This window comes from Maniola jurtina, chromosome 15, assembly GCF_905333055.1.
Source record: "Maniola jurtina chromosome 15, ilManJurt1.1, whole genome shotgun sequence".
Lineage (NCBI taxonomy): Eukaryota > Metazoa > Arthropoda > Insecta > Lepidoptera > Nymphalidae > Maniola > Maniola jurtina.
The window spans coordinates 8,545,687-8,566,611 of NC_060043.1; the positions used below are offsets into that span (position 1 = coordinate 8,545,687).

A 20,925-nucleotide genomic window follows, 5' to 3' on the forward strand; every position below is an offset into this window, starting at 1 on the left:
ATACATCGGAACAGTTACATATTCACACGTAAGCGTGTCGGTGTGTGTGTGGGTTCGAAGGTGGCGGTGTGTCTGTGTGGGTGTGTGTGTGTGCGCTGTGTGTGTGCGTGCGTGTCGCGGGGCAGCTAGCGCGCTCACGGCACGAGGTCGGGCAGGCGCCCGCGACCCTAGGGGCGCCCACCACCCTCGCTGCTCACCACCTACGATAACGAACGAAGATGTTAATTATATAATTATATCTATGTATGGTAAGTGTAAAACATATTTATAGGATATGTTCAATGTCACAACTAAATCACAGCCCAGAAGCCCACGCCCTATGCTCAGCGTAAAGTTGGTCGAAACCTAAGAAGGCAAAAGCCTTTAATGAGCGTGTTCTAACATATGGAGTTGAACCGTGGACACTAGTCAGTCGGCCTCGTCCACAAGTTCAAAGCTGCTTAAAATGCTTGGTGGGATGGTGTTGGGTATCTCTTTGAGAGACCAAAGCCGTAATGAGGAAATCCGTAGGTGAACCAAATGACCGATAGCTTAACGAATTAACAAGCTGAAGTGATGGTAGTGGGCAAGCAACATCTGTAGAACCGATGGCCGGCGTGATAGACGTGCTCTGGGAGTGAAGAACGCGTAGGTACCAGCAAGTGCAGTGTGAGACGACCTAGACGCTAGTCTGACGAAGGTAGCGGGAAGCGGATGTATGAGGAAGGCGGACGACCGTGCATGGCAGCGAGCTCTCGAGGCCTACGTTCAACAGTGGACGCAAAAAAGATAATTGATTGATTAAATACGCCCTGTCAAGAAGCACACAACATATACTCACTTTCCGCTCCTTGTAGTAGAGCTCTTCGCTCTCCTTATCGCAGAGCAGCAGGATGACGGCGCCGAACAGGAAGATGGCGGCGCCCCAGCCCACGCCGTACGCCCAGCCAAACTCCCACACCGAACGGTTGCCTGTACCGATCATACAAATTTTAAAACAAAACAAACACAAATGGTCTCAAAAATATATGGAAATATTCATCAATCACCAATAGCCCATAACAGTCCACTGCTGGACTAAAGGCCTCTCCCAACGGGAGGATTTGCCCACAATCACCACGCTGGGCAGACGGATTAGTGATTGCAGTAGTTGGTAGTAGTAACCCAGAGGACGCTGCTGCCTCACGTCGTACGACTCCGCGGCAAGAGGGGGGGTTGGTGACAACTGTATTTTGGTCTGCTATCACCACACGGCAATATTCAAATAATAAATAACACTATGTACAATTTACTCGCGCATACGAACGCAAGACATCTCACACACACAGGGACCGAATTATAGCTATTTTTATGTAGCATTACCAAAGTACCTCTAAAAAGAAACGATAAAAATAACGATACCTATACATTCAACAATGTTAGCTAGATATCATTATTAATACCAGTTAAAATTAACAATATTTATACCAGAATTATTATACACCTATCTCCATCTAACGATTCCGTGTACAAAAGTAGCATCTTCGCTCAACGCGCTTTCACCGTTAAGTTACGACGAAAATTAACATTCGTTCATATTCGTATACTACTACTATTAACGTTACCTTACTAACTTAAATCTATACTAAAGAGGTAAGGTTTGTTTGTAGGAAGTAATCTTTGAAACTAATGAACCGATTTTGAAAATTCTTTCACCAGTAGAAAGCTACATTATTTCTCTATATATTTTCATTTAAAAAAAATCTGATATCCCTACGTAATTGTAATAAGCTACTCGTGCGAAGCCGGGGCGGATCGCTAGTAAAGAATTATTTTAGTAGTTTTAACGTTATTTAGTAACGGTTCCGTCCAACTAATTGTAAGAAGTCTGAGACCATAGAGTATGAAATGACATAAAAGTGACTTATAACCTAAACCCTAGACTTGTAAGCTAAAACCCTATGTCAAACAAATATAAACAAACACATACCGATTATATACGTACCCAGATTTAACTCAGCGGCGAAACACACCGGGTATATCACTAGGGCTATAAGGATGCACATCACTGAAACACAAAGAAAACCAAAATTTAATTCTGTTTCATAAGTTTAAAGTTCCCTATTAGATTAATGAAATCTCTGCAGGCAAAACACTGTTTCATAAGTCCCATAACCCTATATTTTACTGTCCGTTCATTTTATATAATACGAGTTAACAAATAATATTAGGTTTGTTGATCAAACAAAACATAAGGTTTTTGAATCCATTACGTACTTTTTATATTAATAATTAAAAAGTTTGTCCGTCTCGGTCCATCCGTTTAACCACCGATTTTAGCGAAATTTATCAAAATGAATCAAAAACTATTACATATGCATAACAAGTGTAAATTAAAAATTTATAACACCCCCGACGATCCAAAGTATCTGAGTTTTCCAAAACATCATTTTCAAATAAATAATTATGTATTTAGGCAACGTCCATCTTGACAGCTTGACATTTGTCTATTGACATAATATTATGAACCTAACGGTTATCTAACCTTCTTTTCTACAAGAAAACTAGAAAAGAGCTGATAACTCTTAAACGGCTGAACCAATTTTTTTAGATTATAGCTAAGAACACTCTCGATCAAGCCACCTTTCAAACAAAAAAAACTAAATTAAAATCGGTTCATTCGTTAAGGCGCTACGATGCCACAGACAGATACACAGATACACAGATACACAGACACACAGATACACACGTCAAACTTATAACACCTCTCTTTTTGGGTCGGGGGTTAAAAAGAAAAGAAAAGTCTCCTTTCCTTTTACTTTTCTTGCGTTTTTAGGGTTCCATACCTCAAAAGGAAAAAAGGAACCCTTATAGGATACTTCGTTGTCTGTCTGTCTGTCCGTTTGTTGTGTCTATCAAGAAAGCCAATAGAGTACTTCCCGTTGACCTAGAATCATGAAATTTGGCAGGTAGGTAGTAGGTTTTAGCACAAGTAAAGGAAAAAATCTGAAAATTATGAATTTGTGGTTACATCACAAAAATAAAATTTGTTCATGGATAAATGAATAATTAGTATTTTCAGTTTTTAAAGTAAAATAACTATACAAAGTGGAGTATCTATAAAAAGGCTTTATCTACACTTTCTAAAACAGATTTTTATTTATTTTTTGATTTATCGTGCAAAATATCGAAAAAAATATCCGAGTACGGAGTAAGTTTGACGTGTGTATACACGTCAAACTTATAACACCCCTCTTTTTGGGTCGGGGGTTAAAAAGAATTAAAAATCTGTTTTAGAATGTATAGGTATGATACCCTACTTGGTATAGTTATACTTTCATATGATACCCTACTTGGTATAGTTATCTTACTTTGAAAATTGAAAATTATTTGTTCATGAACACATTTTTTTTGTGCTGTAACCACAAATTCACGGTTTTCGGATTTTTTCCCTTGCTTGTGCTATAAAGGTACGATTCCACCAAAATAGTGTGCGGCACATTTGTTTACAAACATTTTGTGCAAAACTCCAGCAGTGCACGTACTAAGCTGGTATCGCGTCTAGTTGCTGTCTCCACCGGCAAGGTTGTGCGTAACTTTTGTAAACGCACAGTATGGCACACTTGTGCACGAACATGTTCACTGAGAAGAGTTTTCTGTCTTCAGTTGTTAATATGGACGGGCGGGAAAACGTAGTGCTTTGTGCTGCAGCTTGTGTTTTATTAAGTCTGCTTAAAAAGAAACGAAGAAAGAAACCGCGTTGCTGGGTGAGGCCTTTCCTACAGCGACGAAATGAAGAAACGAATAGATTTGTAGAAGAAATAAAAATAGATCCACTGAGTGGATTTAAAAATTTCACTCGAATATCGTGCGAAGATTTTGAGTTGCTGGTCAATGCAGTTAGTCCTCTTATTGCTAAGCAAGATACAAACTACAGAAAATGTGTCCCTGTTTCAATAAGGCTTGCAATCACCTTAAGATATCTCGCTACTGGAGATTCTTTTGCAAGTTTAATGTATTTATTTAAAGTTTCAAAAGAACTTATTGCTCGGATTGTACCTGAGACCTGTAAGGCGTTGATAAGCGTGTTGAATGAAAATATTAAGGTAAGAAAATAAAATGACATTTAATTTTAGTTATTTTGTTGCATTACATATCATTCCAAGTTAATATTTCGCTGTCATTCTGGCGTAAAAGATCTGAGTCATCATTATCGCGGATCTGAAAACTTGAAACTCGGATCTGAGAATTCGACGAATCTGAATACGGTGAAGGCATTGGAGTCGCAGTATATTTTCCAGTACCAATAATAGCATCATACAATAAATTATCAATATCTCTTTGTACTAAAATCTTCGTTCGCTCATCTTTAATTTTCCTTAACTTTGTTGCGACGGCTGCAGCAAAAATGTCGTCATCATCATGTTTTTTTGCTTCCATCTGCTTGTTTACGTTATCCATAATGGACAAAGCATGAGCAATTCTCGGGTCTTCATCGACAACACGACGTTTCTGCGAGTTCTTCGGAGCCTTAAACTTTTCGACTGGCCTTTCATGAGGAGATTCTTGATCTTCATTCACTGTGTGTTCCTCGATATCTTGTGTTAGCTGAAATAATAATACGATTTCTTTTTTCAGATGCCTAAAACTTCAGAAGAATGGATGATGATAGAACGTCAATTTGACCATCTATGGAATTTCCCTCATTGCATTGGGGCTATGGATGGCAAACATGTTGTTGTTCAAGCTCCAAAGAATACTGGAAGTGACTTTTTTAATTACAAAGGTGATTTCAGCATTGTACTTTTAGCACTGGTTGATGCAAATTATAAATTTACGTACGTAGATGTCGGTTGTAAAGGAAGAATATCGGATGGTGGTGTTTTCAAAAATACTGGATTCTATGCTAATCTTCAACAAGGAAAATTAAATTTGCCTCCACCTTATGCGCTACCCGGAAGGAACAAACCAATTCCACATGTCATTGTGGCAGATGATGCTTTTGCATTAGATATAAATTTAATGAAACCATATCCCGGTCAACATGACAAAAGATCAAAAGAAAGAACATTTAACTATCGGTTGAGTAGAGCGAGACGTGTTGTGGAAAATGTATTTGGCATTTTGTCCGCTGTATTTCGCGTACTCAGAAAACCTATTCTGTTAGCTCCAGAAAAGGCACAATTAATAACACTGACATGTTGTTACTTGCATAATTTTTTGATGACACAAAAGTCGTCTGCACAACTTTATACTTCTTTTGGCAGTTTTGATACTGAGAACCAAATTACTCATAACACTATCGATGGAAGTTGGCGGCGCGATGCACCCATGGCAAACTTACTACCCTTAAGACATATCGGAAGAAGACCATCTGGTGATGCGAAAGACATACGAGAAGAATTTGCACATTATTTCCAAACTGACATCGGAATGGTGGCATGGCAAGAAACAGTAGCGTAGAAAGCATAACTAAAAATAAAAGAAGTTTGAAAATAAAAAATTTAAACGTACCTGTTCATTTATTTCATCCAGTGAGTTCACACTGGCGTTCGGTTCATCCCTTCCATGAAAGAAATTCAAATATGCATAACCAAACCATTTTGGCTTGTATATGTTTGATATACCAGAACCTGAAGATTTTGATTCCGCGATTTTCTTCTTTTCTCTTCGATATTGAGCCAAAATAATCTTCCATTTTCTCATTATCTCAATCGAGTCACAATTGAAACTTTGAGCCAACTCTAGAGTGGCGTCGTGTTTTTTGTTTCTATTTTTATAATCATTGTGACTGGAATCCCATAGTAGAGGATAAGTTTCAATTGCTTGAATAAATTTTATAATTTTATCATTCGTCCAATCCATACTTAATTAAACAATGTGCGCGTACACATAAATGTTTTCGCTCCGGTAGCGGAAGCAAGACTGAGTTCGCGAACAACAAGCGTGTACGCGTCGACAGGAGTCCACTGCATGCATGTGTGCGCGCACAAAAGTATACAGATGTGCGCGAACATTTCTAAAATGTTCGCGAACAATTTGTTATTGTTTGCCGGAGTGAGTCGACCAGCATGAACATTTGTGTCGTACACTGTGCGTTACAGTGCCGCACAGTTCGGCACACTGGTGGAATCGCATCTTAAGACCTACCTACCTGCCAGATTTCATGATTCTAGGTTAACGGGAAATACCCTATAGGTTTTCGTGACAGACACGACAGACGGACAGACGGACGGACAGACAGACAGACAGACAGATAACAAAGTGATCCTATAAGGGTTCCTTTTTTTTGAGGTACGGAACCCTAAAAATTACAAAAAGTCTAAACCGAAGTACTCCGTGCCATTTAGACAACATTGACATTAACACCAGTTACAATTGCGGAGCATGACGACCGCGCTATGCACGCTAGGCTGACTGCAGTCAACAGTCGACAACTCGACACTTGCCGGAAACCCGAAACCGCCAACTATAACGAAGATACTTGAACCGTACTGTTACTTAACCCACTGGATGTAGAGATAGCACTGAATTCTGCTCGGATTTGCTACCACCAACTCTAGATGTGATTGAATTCTATATTTGTAAACCCACTTTCACGCTACTGCTACATGATAACAATACAGCCTTAACTTAAAAACTCATCTGAAAATCAAGAATAGCACAGTACGTTAATTTAAAAAGTTACAAAGCCTAAGTAAGCCTTAACCGAAATACTCTATGCCATAAGCTGAGATTTATAGAGCGTACTATGACTCTGCTCAGTCTTAAGTTTCAGTTAAAACGAGACAGACTTATGTCCGCGACATAATGCCGTCTCGTTTTAATAGTGTCTTAAGTCTGAGTAAATTCAAAGTACGCTCTATACCTTGATCTCAACCTTCAGTTGATGACCAGAGCCATTGTAGATGGTAGTATGTGGTACGTACGCGCAAGAGCCATGGCGAGCACCGCGAACCGGTAGTAGCGGAACTTGGTGCGGTGGTCGGCCGAGCGCAGCCCCAGCCCCGTCAGCAGCGCGCCGCACACGTCCGCCGCCAGCGTCGCCACGCACAGACCTGCTGCGGCCCTGGACAACGTTCACACATCATCATGATCAACCCATCACCGGCCCATACTGAGAACAGGTATTTTTGTCTTCTGGTCTTCACGCATCGACCGGCTGGCCGATAGGGAATTCTGGTCGGGGCGGTGTGAGCACAGGTCACCTCTCAGGATAAGATTTATAGAGGGAACTTTGACTTTGCTCAGTCTTAAGACTGAGTTAAAACGAGACAGATTTATGAGAGAGATATACATCTGTCTCGTTTTAACTCTGTCTTAAGTCTAAGCAAAGTCTGAGTGCGAACTGTAGATCTCACCCTCAGAATGAGAAGGGTTGTGGCTAGCCATTTACGGATTGGCAAACTTCACACACCTTTGAGAACATTATGGAGAACTTTCAGATATGCAGGTTTCCTCACGATGTTTTCCTTTACCGTTAAAGCAAGTGATAACTTCATTGATTGCTTAAAACGCACACAACTCCAATAGAGTTGCGTGCCCGGACTCGAATCTCCGACCTACCGAATAGGTGGCGGACGTCTTTACCTCTTAACCACTAGGCTATCACGGTTTAACGCATATCTTACTTAATATAAGGCGCGGGTCTCGCAGCGTAGCAGCCCGGCTGCGCGGTGATGTCGAAGGGCAGCGGCGTGGGCGCCTCCGGGTCGATGCAGTGCATGAACAACCCCTGCCGCCAGCCCGCCGCCATCAGCCAGTCGGCCGACGCTAGCCCCAGCACCATCAGGATCACTACCAGCAGGCCGCATATCAACGCGATCACCTGCAACCAACAATGGAGAACACCGGTGTGTTAAAATCATCATAATCGTGATCGATCTACGGAAGCTTTCGCTTGGATTAAGTGCCGGATATAGTTAGTTAAGGTATCAGACACTGGGAACTGTTTCTCACTCTGGTCCTTTGTCGAAATATTTTATTTAATAAAAAAATCCGTACAAAAAAATATGCTGTACCTATCAGCCAAAGGAAATATAAAATATGTTTTATTACTAGCTGATGCCCGCGACTTCGTTCGCGTGGATGTAGGTTTTTTAAATTCCCGTGGGAACTCTTTGATTTTCCGGGATAAAAAGTAGCCTATGTGCTAATCCAGGGTATATCTATCTCCATTCTAAATTTCAACCGAATCATCCGTAATATGTACCTACTTAAAAAGTCTAAGTATAAAGTTCTACAAGAACTTGACTATGCACTTTTGTCTTGCACTACTTTTGATGGCAAACTTTTTTTTTAATGGGGAACTTGGCCATTCTTTAGAAGAATATTTTTCATATTTTTTTTTATCACGGTAATAGAACTTTTTGATTTATACTATTTGTTTTAGTAAAGATCTTTCCCAGAATATTAATATAGGCAGACAGGTAAGGGCTATAAGATAAGCCCCTAATCAATATCCATACGAAAGTATATGATATTAAAATTATGAAGTGTAAATGCCACGCACTGAATTCTAATCGATAGCATGCGATTGTAGCTTAAGTAGCTACTATCCTACATCAATGGCTTGCGTGACCCCTTTATTGGTACAAAATATCAGTATTAAACTGATCGTGAGAAAAGTTTTTAACATTGTTGACTAACCAATACCTACCGCATAGGCATCGATCCCACATCAAACGGTCTAATAGACTCGGTACGGTACGGAACGGTAGACTAGACTCTAGAGTTCTGAGTTTACTCGTGCGTTCCGCTTTCACTGGATCTACGAGCAGTGACGTGCATAGGGTTTAAAGCAAGGGTAAGCATTTTATTACAACTAGGGTAGGCAGTACTTTTATACCTCTATGAGCTGCACGCCACTGTCTACGAGTAAACAAATTGCAAAGGCATGCTGGGGCTAGACTGCTAGAGTCTTACAAGCTTTACACGTATAAATGTAGTTGATTGAGCAAGACCACGATGACTAAATAACCATCTAGGCCAAACTATCTCTACCTATTTGAAATACATTATTTTTTATTACTCTCATTTATTTATTCTCTTTTTATTACCCTATTTTTAAAAATGTTTACAAAAATAAAACAACACAAATAACAAAAAATAAAATAACAGAAACAACAAAATTAAAATAACAGAAACAACAAAAAATAAAATACATTATTATTTGTCTCCGATTGTGGTAGGCGCGGAACGCAGAACTTTAACGCTTATTTAGAACTCTATCTCAGAACTCTAGACCGCTGGCTGTGGGATCGGCGCCCAAAATAAAAAGTGCCACAACAAAGAACTCGTAAGACAAAGCGTTTCCTACGTCGCGTCGGAGTTTCCTAGTTTGCCATCCATCAAGCTTGCGCCTCGCTCGCAGTAAGTAAAAGTAGAGCTAGAAATTATAACGGATTGTACGCAGAGACAGCATTGCCATGAACAAAGAATAAAAAATCAGGATATTTCTAATTTATTTGTATAAAAGAGTAATGACTAATTCGTGGAAAATTAAATTAATAGCATACAAACCTTATAAACCTGGACGCATAATCATTATCACTAAAATAATTGATGACAAACCACAACTAAGTAAAGTGCTTTTCAAGTGTAAAATAGCTGATGCCCGCAACATCGTCCGTGTGGGTTTAGGTATTTAAAAAAATCCATTGGAACTTTTCAAAATCCTAACATTTTACTAAGCTGGAAAAAATCGATTATTTTATCAAAAGAGTTACAAATTGGCCTGCATGATATGTATAAAGATATTTGAATTTTTTTAACTGAGCACGAAAAATCCGAAGAAAATTTACAACGTGGCATCCCTACACTACACAAAAGCGAGGGTAAGAAAAACGTGAAAGTGAGAGACATGGGTGTCTCGAAGAGAGGCGGGGCGCGTGGGGTGAGAATCGATCGGGCCCAAGGCGCGTCTGGACCCGACTTCCATCAGCTGTTAGTGGTACGAGTTACTTACTCTTAGAAGTGAGGCGTCTCAAGATATCCTGACGTACATACTTTTAACAGAGTAGTCGTTATTTTTACACACAACATAATATGCAAGGTTTACTGTTTTTTGTTTAAAAAAAAACGAATCGCTTAAAAAACTTAATGAATGAATTCTCAATATTATGTAACAGTTTCAGTTAACGACGGTTAAATGGATGGGTGGGATAATCATTGCACCTAAATGTCATGAATTGCCCCAAGAAGTTATATAATATACTAGTCAATGCCCGCGACTTCGCCCGCGTGGATTTAGGTTTCGAAATCCTGTGGGAACTCTTTGATTTTCCGGGATAAAAAGTAGCCTATGTGCTAATCCAGGATATTATATATCTCCATTCCAAATTTCAGCCAAATCCGTCCAGTAGTTTTTTGCGTGAAGGAGTAACAAACATACACACACACACACATACACACAAACTTTCGCCTTTATAATATTAGTGTGAAGTGTGATAGTGTGATTGGCTACCTCGCACCTGAAAGAGCAACGTCACAACGTGAACGGACATCAAACTATGGAAGTTCCTACAAGAGACCTATCATATACAGCAGTGGAGTGGAGTCTATTCAGTTGATGATGATAAGGCATAAGGCGTCTGAACTAAGAATGAGAATAATGGCCTCTCTATTTGTCAACTATCACTTGAAAATTATTGAAATTACGGTTTGCACGAAAAATACCTACTTTACTACTAGTTATTGATGCATTTCTTTCTCGTTCTTAAACATGGGTAAAAAAAATCTTCCCTAATACCAGTTCCCTAAAACTCTTGCTGCTGGTAAGAATTCTTGCTGGTTCTTCTCGGTAGGAACGGCATTCCGAACCAGTGGTAAAATATTTTGACGATTCAAAAGCACTTGTAAAAGTCTACTTGAATAAAAATCTATTCTATTCCTTTCTAATTGTCCGGAAATCATTCCAGTCGTAAACGGGATAAGTTATACCTAAGTTATAACTTATTTAGGTTAGGTTTCATTAGTTTTGCCTATGAATAAGTAAGTATACCTTCATCATATATCTAAGATTTGAACACTACATCCATCAAATACTATAGTTTTAGCAAGTAGTAGTGATTACATCGTTTCCGCTTATTACTCAAGATTTCATGCTCAAAAAGCAAACATAAAAGTCAAAGGGAAATAAAAATTAATACCATATTCCAACCAAGGTTACGAAAGCACTTACTGTCAAGGCCTTTGTTTTGAATCGAGGCTTTTGGATCATTCGTTTCGATTGAATTAAACATTTTATTGTCCATGCACCGGAAGCTCTGCGCGATGTCAAGAGGGATTTTATTCATTAAATTGTAAAAAGAGTTCGCTGGAGGGGTCTCGGTCTCGGATTGGAGTTTCAAACACGTGCAGGGTCAGGGGTTACTTAGAGTAAAGCACATATACTTTTCGATGATAAAGACATTGAAATATAATATCAGTTATTAGCTTTTGCTTGTTACGACAATCATATCAAACGAAACTAGGTACTTACGTCGTCAAGTGAACACAAAACCTCACACTAAAGTCTGTAAACACTGTATTGTCAAGATAATAAAGATTTATTATTATTATTATATATAAGTATATATATATAATAATAATAATAAATATAAAATATATAGGTAGGTGTATAGGTAGCAATGAAAAACATTCATTGCTCCTATTAGGGTAATAATATCTGTCTCTTTATAGTAGGTAGGTACACAAGTACTGTTAGTAACTAGATCAGGTTGATTCAAATCTTTTGCCGGATATGGACCTTGGCAGACCAATTTCTAGTCCCCAATATCTACTTCCAATTGAATGAACGTTTTTTATGCTCTCAAAAAGAAATTCTTCGCATGAACGTTTTCGTATTTGTTAGTTTATCACCCCTTTTTCACTCGACGGCTTTCGAGCCTGAATGCTCGATGCTTTTACGTGAAATTTTCTTACTACCTATACACTATGATAAATTAGATAGCCACGGTTTATTTTCAGGGTTCTGCACGAAAGTGGTATAAAAGGGGACCTTAGATATGTCTAAATGTATCGGTGGCTTGGTTAATATTGGCGATAATAATAATGATTAATGCAAGAGGCGTCGTGCTCTCAGAATTTTAATACATTGTTGAACATGAGGACGCCCTTAAAAAAGTCCCTGAATATAACTACGAATCCTTAAGATTGTAAGTACTCTCATGATTCTGGAAGGAGCTCCTTGTTCTTGCATTTTAATCATCGAGCTTATTTTTTTTTATACCATGCCTATAGGTATGAATATGGCAAAATTTCTTGTTGGCATAGATATTTTCTGATTTATTTACTTCTTAAACGTTTGTAATCCAAAACATTTTTGTATTGTAAAAGTTTATTGGAATAAAAAAGTTTCTATTCTATCTATTGCTAACGACTTCCCATCCTGATTGAATGCTAAAATAACTGCAAGATTTCTTTAAAATAACGTTATGACAAGATAAAGTTCAAAACCCGACAACCCCACAGAAAAAACAAACCCACAGACAGACGCGGTTCCTGAAATGAAAACTTCAATTTGAGACCAAACTCGATTATTTTATCTTCAGTTTACATATAAGTAATGTATCGTATTTTGTTAGTCTGCCATATTAGATTCGTCATGGCATCATATAGCCTTTAGCTTACATAAAACGAAACTAATAAAGTCTCATTTATCAAAATCTAATAAGTGATTTGGTAGCTACGAAGGAACCGACCAAATCGACAAACAAAACCAACACACACGTAGAAAAGACGCAAGCTAATATGTATTTTTACGTAGTCATCTCAATTACCTAGCAATAATATAGGAACTTATGTTAGGCAGTTACACGGCTCAGATGAGCCGTATAACATTGTAAAGAAAAAAATGCTGACATGAACTAAGGGGAGGGCGATAGGAAGACATGGCGCGCCGGCACGCACCAAAGATATTTATATTAGCCAGTTAGTTACTCGAAATAAACTTCAAACTTTTGTTTAGTCACGTTTTCTTTTCGTGGCAGAGCAGTGTGAATGTGAGATAGTTTACATACTGGTCTATGTTCATTGTTCCACGTTCATTGTGCATCTTTCCGCTTCGCTCGTTACCAAAGGATTTTTTGATTGGAAAACCCGACCTATTCCTTTTCACGCCGTTTGTGTGGAGTTTATCAGACTACAGTCTAGACGCGCGCGCTGGCAGTCTAGAGCGATAACTTCTCAAAATACTTCCTTTGAAACTTCGAGATTGCCAGACTTCATAATCGTTTATTTCCTAGTCTTCGTAGATAAAAATAATAAAATTGAAATAGAAAAATTTCTTATTCAAATAAACTTTTGCAAGTAATTTTGAATCGTCAAATGGATCTAGCACTGGTTCTACCGAGAAGAGCCAGCAAGAAACTCGGCGTTTGCTCTTGTCGAAAATTCCATTTACAATAATGTTATGCCATGTACCTACTAACCATAAAAATAATAATTGTAGTCCTGCGCATTCTTGGAGCGAGCTGCGAGTCAAAACCTACACCTGTGTTACTAAACTTAAACGAGTAATAAATACATTGAGACCATCGTAATTGTTGTTATTTTTTTAGGAGACCAATCCTGGAAGTGTGGCCGCTAATTTAAAGGATAATCACAAAGTTTAGCAAATATAATACTTTGCGATTTTGTTCGCGACACGCCACCTCACCACGCTACGCGACGCGTGTTGGAGTCAATACAAGTATTAATATTGTATAGTTAACCAAAACCAACTCAACCCAATCTCAACGATCCAGTGGTTTTAATTCTTCTTAACCACTAGGTTATCACGGCTTATTATATGCTATTTAATCCATAGTGTGTAGTAATCCAGCGCATGTTGTAACTTTTTGGACTACTGGTTTTGCGCTGCGTACTTTACCATGTTGCACATACCTGTGCAATCTGGGTGGCAGGCATTTCGTCTGGTTCGGTTGCGAACTGCGGCGGCGGGGGCAAGACGGGCGGCAGGGCGCGCGGGTGCGAGCGGAGCCCGCCCGGGCCGGCTCCCGCGCGCCCCTGCATGCGCACGCTCTACCCGACACCCGACACCACACGACTACTACGCGCGCTCGACACACTCCACACACCACACGCGGCTAATGCTACACTTGACACACACACACTTCTGGATCACGTCACTTATAAATTCCTATGTGCTGAAATGAAATGGGGTTGGGTATTGGGTTGGACTAGTAATCACTAAGAGCAGCGTGAGACACGCAGCGCAATATACTAAGCCCCTAAGAAATGTAGTGGTAGTGACTGGATGGAGTAGGTTCGTGTGTTTCTGTGCTTTTGTAACGCGCATTGGACGCATCACGCATGCGAGCTGATGAGGACAGGCAACAATTTCGGCTGATTGAAAATCCTATGGGTTGAATGCAAACCACGCGACTAATGTTACACTTGACAAGTTTGACAAACGGCTGAACCGATTTTCTTGGATTATAGCTAAGAACACTCTCGATCAAGTCACCTTTCAAACAAATAAAACTAAATTAAAATCGGTTCATTAGTTTAGGAGATACGATGCACAGACAGATTCACAAATACACAGATACACACGTCAAACTTATAACACCCCTCTTTTTGGGTCGTGGGTTAAAAACACTGCGAATATTCCTTGTAATTTTAAACGTCACAATAAAACCTTATTTTTATGAGTTGGAGTAAAAAGGGATGGAACGGAGAGTCGTTCAGAGAGGAAAAATCATTTCAAGAATAACAGAAAAATGAATGAGGAAATGAACGAATACACAATATCTCTAGTGGACCGTGGAGCATTGGAGAATTCGTCCGGAAATATTTTCAGTAACATCAGACAAATCGTTAGTAGATATAGACTACAGAGGAAAATTATACAGATGTCCCTAACAGTTAAAGACAACGGGTAGTGCACGCATTAAGTTGAGGTAAAATTAATTACCTAATAAGTAGGTAGTAAGGTAGACAAACTAAGTGGAATGTTGCAGCACTACAACTAGTTCGAAGAGCGAAAAGTATCATAAGTTTATGTAAATGTTTAAGTAACATATTTAATTAAAATATGCATGAAGAGTAAGTAAAATAAGAAATCCGTGCGATGTTTAATTCGTACAAAATACGCCGCAGTTTGCGATATTTGCATGACTCCTGAAATTAGGTCAGCGAGCGGACTAAAGTAAGAGGATAGCAACGCGTAAAAGCATGGTGATTATTTAGAGTTCCGTACCCAAAGGTAAAAACGGAGCCCTAATGTCACTCTGCTGTCTCATGTCAATCTGTAGGTATATCTGTCTGCGTGTCACAGGTCTAGAGTTATAGTTCTAGAGGATAATTTTATAACTTTCATCAAAATCGGTCTACTAAAATCCAAGGTAAGTACAACTTAAGGGACTGAATACGGGCATCTGCAGCATCAGGGGAATGCTAATCTATTGAAATCTTTACAGAGGTATCAGCAAGCAACGCGAAGTTGAAGCCATGTGCCAAGTGAAATAAGAACATAGGTGCAATAGAATGTCGTGATTTATGTATCTATATTTGTCATGATTTGGTTTTAATTTTTAGTGTGGCATACAAAAGGATGTAAGATTCATGACCTTTGCCTTTTGAAAAAAAAACTACGACAGAAAAAAAAGAATCAGTGAGTGGAGGGAAGCTCGAGCTAAAGGAAGGAACATATTGACTAGAGCCGAAACCACATTTGCATAAAGGATAAAGTATCTAACTGTGATTTCTTAATAATACATAGTTCTAACTTAAAAGTGATGGGTTTTGAAATGAAGCTATTCTCCTTACATGTGATAGTATAATAATTAAAGGTAACAAGTTAACAAGGTTAGCTAGAAATAGTTCAAAATAATTAGAAATTAGAAAGTAGATGAACAAAGTGACGGAATTGCTTCCACTCTTTTATGAATAAAAATAATAACTATTCAGAATCTTGAATATTCAAATAAAAATAAAATAAAATAATAAGTAATTGTTCCGGATAAATAAATTAACTAGGGCCCTAACTCCTAGCATTATTGTTCTACGAACTTGTAGAAATAGAGCAAGACAATTAAAAACAAATAAACGGAACGGAACCCAAATAGGATCTGAAAAATAAACAGAATGTTCCCCAATACTCTTTTATTTATACGTGACCGAAAGGAGCGGGACAGCATTGAATAAATCCAATGATAGAAAGGCAAATAAAGAAAGCAGTGACAAACAATTTAACTTTTAACAAGCTGCATCCTTTCACGGAAATAAAAGCAGAAGTTACAATACAAAATTTAAGTTAAGAGAAAAATATGGTCAGGTGCCAAAACTGAATATCTAAATATTTATCTTCCTCGATGCTGTTGTTTCAAGTTTATAGAAAAATAAATAAAATGGTCAATGGATTATGGATAGCTAACCAATACACAAACAACACGCGACGTGTGAATGATACGTCACTTATTCCTTTTTCTTTAATACAATTTATTTTAAGCATTTTTGCTCTTTGTATTTCCTCAAGTCGTTACGTATACCAACTGTTCTAAATAAAATAACTTTCTCTCTGAATCATCCGATTGAAAAAAATCTGTGCCATGATAATTAGTACAAGAAATTAGGCCAAACTATGACGTTGTTTTAAGTCAACTATAACATGGAACTTAACATTGCACAATAATGTATTTTCGAAAAGAAATTTAAGTTAATACTGAAAATACTGAAAGACATAATAAGTACCTAAATGAGGTTATAAAAAAATCTCTCTTTTTGTAAGGACATAAAATAACATCTTATAATTTCACCGAATTTTTTGGTTAAGCTTGCGAGTTTTGCGCATTGAGACGCGCCGACTTCGTGTTTCACACAAGGATCACCTTCAATTGCTTCAGCTCTTAATTTCCATCTAATACCACAGTATTTAAACGATCAGGATAATAAAACTAATATAAAAGGGGAATTCGGTGGTGTTTAGATGGGAGTTAGTGGGCAATGTGGATACGCTGGGAGGGCGGGCTTGGCGTTTGGGCGGTTGTACCGGGCGGCGCGGCGCCTGACGCGAGACTGTCCGCCCGCCGCCCTACACCCCGCCATCTGCCACCCTCCCGCACCAACAAAACGCAGGTTACAAATACACATTTATTAGCCAAAACTCTACTCAAAATTCCATCATTCCACAACAATCAAACTGCAAAGTATTTAGCAATATACAAAGCATTTCGTGCACTATATAAGCCAAAAAAAATTAACACCTCAATTATAATCACAGTCCTTGTATTCACACCTGAGTTATCTGTAAAGGTGGACGAAGCGGCGGACCTGATTCTTCAGCCCGTTGACCACAAATACTTCGTATTGCTCGCAGTTTTCGAGACCAGTCCGATCTAGATGGGAGTCTAAACCATTTTCGCGACTTATTGGCTCCAAAAGTCATCATCATCCGATCACCTGCAGGTGTCGCAGGTTTGTAAACAATTTTTGGGCTCTCTATATTTTCAGAATTTGGTGCTACACGGTACTTAGCTCCCGATAGGGCTTTCTTCAAGTTCTTTACTGCGCGTCGAGCTGGATTTTCGGCATTTTGTTCAACATGAGTTTCTGTGCTCATTGTTGTTTGAATAGACATCGAAAACGATGAAAAATCATCATCTCTTCGTAAAAAGTTTCTGATGCGGCTCAACACTGTCGGCGGAGGGTCGGTATTGGTGCTTACGGAACGAAAGTGAGGTCGATCGTCGCATTCTATTGGCACTGTCGTCGAGAAGTAAGGCTGAGAAGGAAGTGTTAAGGTGCGTCTCGGAGAATAGTCTTCCTGTCGGTATTCTCGTTGATACGCGAGTTGTAGCGTGCTTATGCTTAAGCGTTCCTGAGGAGGCCATAGTTCTCTAGTGGGTGGCACGGGAGAGGGTCGTTCTCCCAGCATTCGCCTCGCCAGTTCTGCTGGCTGCCAGAGAGAACTGGCTGCCAAGTTGCCGTGCGTTGGCATCACGATACAAGTGTCCACTAACAGTGCACACCATACGGGCTAATCCAATACAAGGTTTTTGCACTTGTCGGTATTCGCGGATAAAAGGCACGCTACAAGCACGCTTTTTAAATGGATTAAATACTGCCTTAAGGTAAATATGTTTGTTTTGTTTATATCTAGTCCAATTCAATATCATCTTTATAAATTACTGGTGAAAATAATGTCCTATCTGCTGGTATTGGGATCAAATTGCTCACAATGCTATATTGCACATGCACGGCCCGCACACGCCAAATAAATACCATGGACTTGAGGCTCCCGAATTTTAGTTTCGACTTCCTTCGAATTTTGAATAAGGTATATTGAAAACGCGTTATATTACGCGCAGCGGCTATGCAATATTATCATTAGGCTAACATCAGATTTTTAACAGGCTACCTTTCGATCGTTTTCGACAACTCTATTTATACACGAGAAAGAGTTTATGACTAATTAGTAATGAATAATGATGATATTCAATTTCTTTGGTCACAGATTATTGTTGGTTTGTTCTACAATCACGCCGCAACGGCACAAACAGATCAACTTGATTTTTGTGTGAATATAGTAAAAGACCTGGAGAGTGATATAAGCTAATTTTTATCCCGGAAAATCAAAGAGTTCCCACAGGATATTTAAAAACCTAAACCCACTTGGACGAAGTCGCGAGCATCAGCCAGTCCTTCATAAAAGATTATTATCCTTGCTGTTATTATTGTGATGCATGAAATAGCAAGGTTCCAGGTGCAGATAGCCCGAATGGTTGCCAACCTCCGATAGGAGACAGCTCTTCAAGAAGAGTGAAATAGACAAATACATTATACACTATTTGACGAGATTATCCTCTTAAAGTTTTGCAAGATCCAGTTTTTTTTTTAACTTCAAAACTGAGCCTCGACAGGTTAAAGGGGTGAAATCCGAAAGGTCGCTGGTATTGTCATACCTAGTCTTAGCACAAACTTTATGCTTAGTTGGAGGGGAAAAGGGAATATTAGTCAGCATGATAAGCTGCATGCATGTGAGAGAGACAGAGACTTATCATGACACTTGCACTTATTCATATACATTACACAAGCGTATGAATGTGTTGTATAATATGTGCCAGCTTTGGTTAACAAGACAATAGCCTTATACTCTGAACTAACACAAAAACTACATTTTATCCCAGAAAATCGAAGGGTTCCCACTTAATTTCCAAAAACACAAGTCCATAAGGATGAAACAGCGAAGTTGCAAAATAGTTCCTAAAATATTGCAAAAATTGCTTACCTTGAGTGGTCGCGTGATTGTGACAGTTTCAATCATTGTGGTAGAAGCCATTATGATGATTTACCTGAAATAAATAAACAAAACAAAAATTAAGTATGATAGTTCATTAAGGTATTTTTCTAACTTATTCACAAATCACATTTGTTTCATTAATTTTACTTCTACACTACCATCTAGCAGTGGCTTTAGCCACTGTGAGGCTCTGGGTGGGTAACCTTTGTGAAGTCCTAACTAGGGCTCCGTACCCAAAGGGTGCCATCGGGACCCAAATACTAATCCTCTGCTGTCAGTTCGTACGTCCGTCTGTCTGTCAGCGGACTGTATTTCACAAACTGTAATAGATTTCATCATCATCATCATCATCAGCCTGTGGACGTCCACTGCTGGACATAGGCCTTCCCTAAAGAGCGCCACCACATCCGGTCCTCAGCCTTCCTCATCCAGCCACTTCCCGCCAGCCGCTTAATATCATCGGTCCATCGTGCTGGAGGGCGTCCAACACTACGTTTGCTTAAACGCGGTCTCCATTCAAGGACTTTCCGGCTCCAACGGCCATCGCCTCTACGACAAGCGTGGCCTGCCCACTGCCACTTCAGCTTGCTAACAGTTTGGGCTATGTCAGTGACCTTGGTTCTCCTGCGGATCTCCTCATTTCGGATCTTATCCCTCAAGGAAACTCCTAACATAGCCTAACATGTAATAGATTTAGATGTATTTATTTATTGCCAAATTGTATGTACAATGGGTCTTAAAATTATTAGGAAAAGTGAAATTATCTCAGAATGTGTCTAGGGCTTTACCTGTATATTCTAAACCATATTTTTTTTTGTGTAATAGTTTTTGATTTATCATGCAAAATGTCGGAAAAATTACCCAAGTACGGAACCCTTTTACAAATGGAAATGAACAAATAAGGGTGCCTTCTGGTTACTGGCTTTGGTATTTTTATAATTTAGCTTATCTAAGCTCTGGCGAAAAAGATGGAAAGGATTTAAGGGATCAAAATGAATTTGTGTTGACACAATTTATATCCCTTGCTTTGCATCTGTGTCCATTCTTGCTGACATGGTAGCCAATATAAGTATCACAATAACATTGTATTTATAATTCAAATAGTATTTGTATCAATAGTTTTCTTAGTAACTTGATAATGACTCACAAACTCAAGGTACAAACCTTGAATATTCTTTATATGAAGCCAATATATTATTATAATAATGTTTTGCATGACAAGTAACACCATATATATCTCAAGGAGACACCAAACTACGTACCTATAGGTAATTATTTAAAATAAAAAATAACGCACCATATAAAAATATTGGAATACTGTTAATGAATACACAAAGTCCCTGTAAGTAAATTGTACATAATATTTCGAAAGAAAAATATCAAGTGTCATAAACATTTAGTTTTAGTTTTAGTTTAGAGACCACATTGCGTATTTTTATTTACAAATACAATAAAATCAAAGCCATAAAATCAAGTGGAGATTTTTGTTACTTAGAAGCTGCATTTATACCGAACTTACATAAATTATTATGTTCAATGCATTGAATTTTGGAAAATTCTGATAAATATCGTTGTAAAAGTTATCAACACACAACAATTCCAGTAAAATACTATAAACTACGAACAAAATACTGAAAAATGCACAATTTCACACCACCACCACAGCTCAGTTCAGAAAACACAAAAAAAACTCTATCTGTTTCTGTAATTTGTGGTCAAAT

General features: G+C 38.6%; 4 protein-coding genes across 7 annotated transcripts; 1 reads left to right on the forward strand and 3 right to left on the reverse strand.

The window, feature by feature from the left end:
* Positions 1-23: 23 nt before the first annotated feature.
* On the reverse strand, positions 24-20,885 carry LOC123872678 (transmembrane protein 47). Of its 4 annotated transcripts, none has more exons than XM_045917123.1 (7): positions 20,724-20,885; positions 19,193-19,256; positions 7,590-7,786; positions 6,888-7,027; positions 1,964-2,026; positions 821-951; positions 24-200 (listed from the first exon to the last, which is right to left on the reverse strand). In XM_045917123.1, exons 2-7 carry the CDS (start codon positions 19,241-19,243, stop codon positions 168-170), a joined length of 615 nt encoding a protein of 204 aa, XP_045773079.1. In that variant the 5' UTR covers positions 19,244-19,256; positions 20,724-20,885; the 3' UTR covers positions 24-167. The 4 variants fall into 4 exon arrangements, with proteins under 4 accessions (XP_045773079.1, XP_045773078.1, XP_045773075.1 ...); XM_045917122.1 differs by having other exon boundaries at positions 1,949-2,026; XM_045917119.1 differs by lacking the exons at positions 19,193-19,256; positions 20,724-20,885 and adding exons at positions 13,846-14,108; positions 16,722-16,988 and having other exon boundaries at positions 1,949-2,026.
* On the forward strand, positions 3,434-5,479 carry LOC123872666. Its single transcript, XM_045917103.1, has 2 exons — positions 3,434-4,064; positions 4,597-5,479. The coding sequence occupies exons 1-2, from the start codon at positions 3,573-3,575 to the stop codon at positions 5,419-5,421; spliced, it is 1,317 nt and encodes a 438-aa protein (XP_045773059.1). The 5' UTR covers positions 3,434-3,572; the 3' UTR covers positions 5,422-5,479.
* LOC123872677 lies at positions 4,091-5,823 on the reverse strand. The gene is made up of 2 exons (XM_045917118.1): positions 5,473-5,823; positions 4,091-4,566 (listed from the first exon to the last, which is right to left on the reverse strand). The coding sequence occupies exons 1-2, from the start codon at positions 5,821-5,823 to the stop codon at positions 4,108-4,110; spliced, it is 810 nt and encodes a 269-aa protein (XP_045773074.1). The 3' UTR covers positions 4,091-4,107.
* On the reverse strand, positions 17,042-18,095 carry LOC123872676. The gene is given in 3 exon segments (XM_045917117.1): positions 17,042-17,931; positions 17,934-17,954; positions 17,957-18,095. Coding segments are annotated over 3 exon segments (882 nt in total). The 5' UTR covers positions 18,081-18,095; the 3' UTR covers positions 17,042-17,194.
* Positions 20,886-20,925: the final 40 nt, after the last annotated feature.

What these genes read in the sequence shown, in the direction of transcription:
- LOC123872678 (XM_045917119.1), bottom strand. Translation starts at nt 13,974, where the DNA reads ATGCAGGGGCGCGCGGGAGCCGGCCCGGGCGGGCTCCGCTCGCACCCG. An exon ending in CTGCCACCCAGATTGCACAG is followed by an intron (nt 7,787 to 13,845) that starts GTATGTGCAACA and finishes TGTTGGTTGCAG; the next exon opens with GTGATCGCGTTGATATGCGG. An exon ending in GCTCGCCATGGCTCTTGCGC is followed by an intron (nt 2,027 to 6,887) that starts GTACGTACCACA and finishes TTTGTGTTTCAG; the next exon opens with TGATGTGCATCCTTATAGCC.
- LOC123872677 (XM_045917118.1), bottom strand. Translation starts at nt 5,823, where the DNA reads ATGGATTGGACGAATGATAAAATTATAAAATTTATTCAAGCAATTGAA. An exon ending in TGGATGAAATAAATGAACAG is followed by an intron (nt 4,567 to 5,472) that starts GTACGTTTAAAT and finishes TTATTATTTCAG; the next exon opens with CTAACACAAGATATCGAGGA.
- LOC123872666 (XM_045917103.1), top strand. Translation starts at nt 3,573, where the DNA reads ATGGCACACTTGTGCACGAACATGTTCACTGAGAAGAGTTTTCTGTCT. An exon ending in TGTTGAATGAAAATATTAAG is followed by an intron (nt 4,065 to 4,596) that starts GTAAGAAAATAA and finishes TTCTTTTTTCAG; the next exon opens with ATGCCTAAAACTTCAGAAGA.